The following is a 6266-nucleotide window of genomic DNA, read 5'->3' as shown; positions in this document are numbered from 1 at the left end:
GGGGGGGGGGGGGGAGAAAATATCTTATTCCTTTGCAACAACACAGAAATACATGAACAATGCTCCCATGAAGGTAAAAACGCCCTCATTTAGTCCCAGTGTAGTCTTTGCTTCTGAAGTAATTCATGTTTGTAAAAGTAGTGGGCAGATGTGTCATCCTGCAAATGAGCAAGAAATTTTAACTGGTCAAACAGTGCAATTATTACCAAACAGTAGTACAGCTACTTGTGCTGTAGCCTGACTAAATCAAGCCTCTGGTCAAGCCCCTAGAGGGGGCCGTCATGCCCTGGACAGCAAGAGATTGTGCCACAAGCGCTGAATGTGCAGTACCTTTAAAAAGTTATAAAGAAGTTGCACAGTACCTTCTCGAGATGTCTGTACTCTCTTGGAGGACTTGCTGAATGGTCCGTAGCCCGCTCTGTTTCCACAGGCCACTCGGAAGCGGTAGGACTTGCCCGGCTCCAGGCCCTCCACCAGCAGCACTTCTTCTTGTACATCTGTACCTACAGTTACCCAGAGGGTCTCTCCTAAAGTGGGCAGAAACCAGACTATGTTAGCCTGGCTCCAGGCCCTCCACAAGCAGCACTTCTTCTTGTACATCTGTGCCTACAGTTACCCAGAGGGTTTGTCCTAAAGTGGACAAAAACCAGACTATGTTAGCCTGGCTCCAGGCCTTCAACAAGCAGCACTTCTTCTTGTACATCTGTGCCTACAGTTACCCAGAGGGTTTCTCCTAAAGTGTGCAAAAAACAGACTATGTTAGCCTGGCTCCAGGCCCTCAACCAGCAGCACTTCTTCTTGTACATCTGTGCCTACAGTTACCCAGAGGGTCTCTCCTGGAGAGGACAAAAACCAGACTATGTTAGCCTGGCTCCAGGCCTTCCTCAAGCAGCACTTCTTCTTGTACATCTGTGCCTACAGTTACCCAGAGGGTTTCTCCTAAATAGGACAAGAATAGGCTCTGTTAGCCTGGCTACAGGCTGCAGGTGACCAGAAACTCTTTTTCAAATATTTCTTACCAAAATCAGTTTAAGGGATGCACCAGAAGAGGATGGTAACCAGTCTATTACTTGTGAGTAGCTTGTCTGCAGGCTGTTGATGAGCAGGAACTCTTTGTCAAACATTTTACATGGTCTGTCACCAAGTTACAGGTTTATCATACACATGTACATACAGTCTAGCCTGTCAAGTATGGTACAGTCAAACCTGCCTATAGTGGGGACTTGAAGAAAATGGACACAGTAAGCAGGTAGTCACTATATATAGACAGGATTCTTAGTTCTTGTATCAATGGGAAAAACGATCTAATTGTTCTAACTTGCTGTCATCAATGAGTAGTTGATTAGGATAAAGCCCCAGCAAGATAAAGGACAAAGCAAAATTAGGAATGCCTGAGAACTAGCAGTTGTCAGTCTCACCCTCTTTCCTGTACTGTAGAATGTACGACAGCAGCGTGTCACGTGCGCCTGTGATTGGTGGTTCCCAGGCAACCACTGCAGCGTCGGACGTGACCTGCATGACCTCAGCGGGGTTCGGCTTCCCAGGAGGCCCTGCAGAAACATGGTGGACACATGTCAGGGTGGGAGAAAACACTCTAGAGACATCATAATTTTGTCCTTGGGCTTCATGTTGGCTTGTATGTGTTTGCCTGACATGTCCGAAAATGAACTGAGGAAGGGGCATCTGATTACATGACACGGTGCCCAGGTTGTTACTAGTGGTCCATGCCCAGCTACATTTAAGTTATTAGTGCTATAAGTAAATATTTGTTCCCAGTTTGTTACTCGCCATACAGGTGAACACTCCCACATCCCTGCCCAGTTACTTGTGAGTTATCAGTCCTATAAGCTACTACCAACCCTGTAGTCAAGATAGTACTCACTAGCAGCGTGTAGTCTGCAGGATGTAGACACAGTCCCCAGCTTGTTACTAGCCGTACAGGTGAACACACCCACATCCCTGCCCAGCTGCACCTGCGGAATGTGGAGCGTGTGTTTCCCGTCGTCGCCGGAGGAGAGCTTGATCCGCTCGCTCTCGATGATCAGCTCATTGTTCTTGAACCTGAAGAGGGGAATGAGAAATGGGATCTTTTGTTTGTTCCAGTAGAAAGAAAACTGCTTTAAGATTACTGGAGTTTTCTTTCACACTAACAGTAAAATCTCACCTGCTCATGTTTTGATGCCTGTAAGAAATCTTCCTCAGAGATTCTGACAGTGCAGTTTGCCACTGCTGTATGTGGCTGATGTAGGTGGCGCTTTTACGGTGAGAACCAAACCCCAAGCATGGCTAAGTTTATATTCCCCGTCGTGCATGTAGGTGTAACACACCTGGTCCAGTTTTGTATGGTAGGTACAAGCTGCATTGGACCAGACTGATTTAATCCAACTAAAAAAGCTGGTAACTGCAGAAAATCCGCTGACAAATCAGTCATACAATTAACAGGATTCGACCATACATACAACTGTTAGTAGGCTCGGGGCTGCACACACAGACAGACAGACACACAGACAGACAGTTGACAGGATTCTACTGTACATACAACTGTTAGAAGGCTGGGGGCTGCACACACAGACAGACAGACACTCACAGACAGATAGTTAACAGGATTCTACTGTACATACCACTGTACAGTGGTCTGTGGACTGCACACACAGACAGACAGACAGACACACACACACAGACACACAGACCCAAAAGTACCCTTCACTGCAAGGTTACGTACCACTGTACAGTCGGCTGGGGGCTGCACACACAGACAGACAGACAGACACACAGACATGCAGGTAACAGGATTCTACTGTACATACCACTGCACAGTCGGCTGTGGGCTGCCAGCAGGCAGACAGGTTAGGAGCACAGGGCAGCCATCAGCGATCGCCTCGTCTTTCAACTTCTCTCTGAACACGGGTGCAAACTCTGGGGGGCAGGAGGAGAGTAGACACATTGGTTTATCATCAGTTGTCCACAACTTGCGAGACTGTCTAAGAGTGAAGACTTACAATTGCGGGTCATTCTGAAAAAGCTGAACTGCAATTTCCAGCACGAAAATTGGACTTACCCAAATTTTTGACTGAACAGTCTTTGTCAAGGAATTTTTGTGCTGGAAATTACGGTTCAACTGTTCCAGAATGTTGGACAGATTTCTACCGACACAGATGAAATTTCAAGTTGACAATTGCAGGTTGCAAGTTTGAGTAATGATTTTTTTCCAATACCAACTCCTTTCAAAATGAAAAAAGCCAGAAAAGAAAATATAACCATCTAAAATTACTGGGAATACTAGGAGATATTCCCCGCAAAATGAGAAGCATATCTACTGTTACAGTGTACCTTCCACACCGGAGCCCCTTGTGGGGATGCTGGTTGGAGACAGCATCTTGGGCCGGTCGAACGAGCGTCCCCGCCGCATGCCTGGTCTCAGCGAACTGTCCACCGACAGGCCTCTGAAGGGTGATAACAGGAACAGATAGTGTTGCAGTGCCCCCTAGTGAGAACTGTTGGTACTACAACACCACCAAAGACGACAAATATCCAAACCAACACTTTAAGGGCAATAACAGCAACAATCACTGAGTGTCCTGACATGATCCTTACCTGGTTACCAAGGTGATCCCACCCCTAAAGATGTCCTGACATGACCCTTACCTGGTTACCAAGGCGACCCCTCCCCTGGAGATGTCCTGACATGACCCTTACCTGGTCAACAAGGTGACCCCTCCCCTGGAGATGCCCTGACATGACCCTAATTACCTGGTTACCAAGGTGACCCCTCCCCAGGAGATGTCCTGACATGACCCTTAACTGGTTACCAAGGTGACCCCTCCCCTGGAGATGTCCTGACATGACCCTTACATGGTTAACAAGGTGACCCCTCCCCTGGAGATGTCCTGACATGACCCTTACCTGGTCACCAAGGTGACCCCTCCCCTGGAGATGTCCTGACATGACCCTTACCTGGTCACCAAGGTGACCCCTCCCCTGGAGATGTCCTGACATGACCCTTACCTGGTTAGCAAGGTGACCCCTGCCCTGGAGATGTCCTCAGATGAACTCCTCCTGAGTGCGCGGCCAGCAGGTGTAGCGGCAGGTGTACCGTCCCCGTCAGGTGACTCGGTCCGGATGAGACGGAGCGAAGTCTGCCGCGCAGTGATGGAGTCTTCCTCTGGCATCCGTACTGACGAAGACTGCTTCCTGTTCATTTGGAAAAATATCTTCTTGAGACAAATTTTCAATTTTCAAAACCTCTGGAATGCTTTGTCACGCCTTGCACATCTAGCAATCATTGTTTAAGATATATTGTATTGACATGCCCATACTGTACGTGAAATGAACTGAACTGTACTTGGAGGCAACATGGTCCACTCTACAATAGTAGTTATTCTAGGGAATAGATACTTCTACACAGGTTCCACTTCTAGGGGAAGAAAATTTTTTAGCTATGACTGTTTCTTGTTCTTTTCTCAGCTTGTCTTCTAGATGTTTGTCTACTAGTCTATCAGTGATTTGTACATCATGCATAGTTTGGACATTTTTCTTTTTTGTGTTTGAGTGACATCCACTGCAGATCTCATTTTGGTGACTCTAGCACCATTGTCGTAGTTTTTTTTTTTACAGAATTGGGCAGGTTCTGTACCCTTTCTATAGTTTACCAGTGTCCAGTATTCATGAAAATGATAAATCCCAACCCACCTGAGTTCGAGCGGGCGTGAGATGTCAGCGTCGGCAGAAATCGCTCTACGCAGTTTCCCCGGCCGTCTTGCCCCTCGGCTGCGGTCGTCCCTGGCAACCTCTCCTGCAGGTTGTGAAATTAGGAACAATAAAATCATCACAAATTCATTTTAATTGTCTTGTCTAAAAGACTTAGATTTAAAATTGCTTCATGCAAGATGTTTTAGGCTGTTAAATTTGTAGGCAAATTAGTTTTTACCTGTTACGTTGTAAAACGAGTATGTCGTTATCCGGGTGTGCTGGTTGCACGGATGGACATGACTTTCTCCCTTCATCCTTAGCATTTCCAATAACCATCTCTAAATAAGACCCATCGTGCCTTAGATTATTTTTCAACTAAACATTAAGAATCCTGTCTACAGTGACCACCTGTCCACTGTGACCTTTGTCTTCAAGTTCAAGTCTAAACACGTTTGACTGTGGAATATTCTCTTCAGGTAGATTCGTGCACCAATGCAATTACTCCTTGTCCCTGTTTTCATGTCAAGTTTAGTTTAGAGAATCAGTCAATTGAATTGTTAAGTCCTTACCCCGTGGCACGTCGTCGTCTGAAGACGTCGTAAGTGCAGCCTCAGCGCTTCCAGCCTTCTTGAGTCTCCGTCGTCGCTCCTCTGTTTCCCGACTTTCCGTGACCCTTAACCTTTCTTCCGCTGACTTCCCTCGCTTCAGACGTGGTCGCTCTGATGTGTCAAGGTCACGCATGCCTCCACTGTGCAGAATCACATGTTTGCCAGTTACAAAAATGAATCTAGCGTGGTACATGCTCATACAAACGCCAATAGAACATATTTCTCTTTTGTGTACACAGGTATCTATTTTTGTGTGTGTTTTTTTTTTGCTGAGAAAAGCTGTAGAAGTTCCCCAGACTTTTGTTGTGTCAATCATTACTCAATGAACTGCCCAATTCAATGTCCAGAACTCAGAAATACTGTTTTTCAGGTGTACACTGTAGAGAGCCATGCATTATGTTCTGTCCTATTGTTTGAAACTGGGCAATGTAATAATTATTTGACTTTATATTACTTATAGGGTGTCCTGTGCATTGGAAAAGATAACCTCAAGATAACGACTCAAGATGTTCCCTATAATCTACATGCTAGTGATTGTAAATTCTCTATTGTTCCCCTGTACACCTGCACAGGTGTGCCCATTGTCCCCTGTAATGGTGAGTTGCGTTACAGGGCTCAAAATACCACCTGCTTATGCAGGTTAGTGCAGGTAAAAGCTGAGCTGTGCAGGTATTTCTGGTGTCTACCTGCACCTAACCTGCACTGGTCCATGTACTGGGTTTTATTCATAAATTTCCTATGATGTAGGTGTATCTGGATTGTTATTAGCTGCATTGACTGTCACCACCTATAAAGTTATAAAAGAAAAAAATCGCAATGGTGTCTGAACAATTTTAGTATGATCCATACTTCCTAAATTCAGAGTGGTGCAGGTAACATTTGTCTGGTGCAGGTAATTTTCAATGTTACCTGCACCAGTGCAGCCATACAGAAGAAAATATTTCGAGCCCTGCATTACCTGATGATGGA

General features: G+C 45.8%; 1 protein-coding gene across 1 annotated transcript in view; it reads right to left on the bottom strand.

Moving 5' to 3' along the window:
* The window catches only part of LOC118405521 (striated muscle preferentially expressed protein kinase-like), a gene marked incomplete in the record, with an annotated part of 29858 nt that overhangs the window by 263 nt on the left and 23329 nt on the right, over positions 1–6266 (bottom strand). The window contains 8 exon segments of the mRNA XM_035805024.1: positions 363–527; positions 1419–1550; positions 1883–2061; positions 2808–2916; positions 3331–3443; positions 4006–4191; positions 4690–4792; positions 5259–5437. Of these exon segments, the coding sequence (XP_035660917.1) occupies positions 363–527; positions 1419–1550; positions 1883–2061; positions 2808–2916; positions 3331–3443; positions 4006–4191; positions 4690–4792; positions 5259–5437 (1166 nt within the window).

Source organism: Branchiostoma floridae, chromosome 18 (assembly GCF_000003815.2).
Source record: "Branchiostoma floridae strain S238N-H82 chromosome 18, Bfl_VNyyK, whole genome shotgun sequence".
Classification (NCBI taxonomy): domain Eukaryota; kingdom Metazoa; phylum Chordata; class Leptocardii; order Amphioxiformes; family Branchiostomatidae; genus Branchiostoma; species Branchiostoma floridae.
This window is presented reverse-complemented; position numbering and strand designations above follow the sequence as displayed.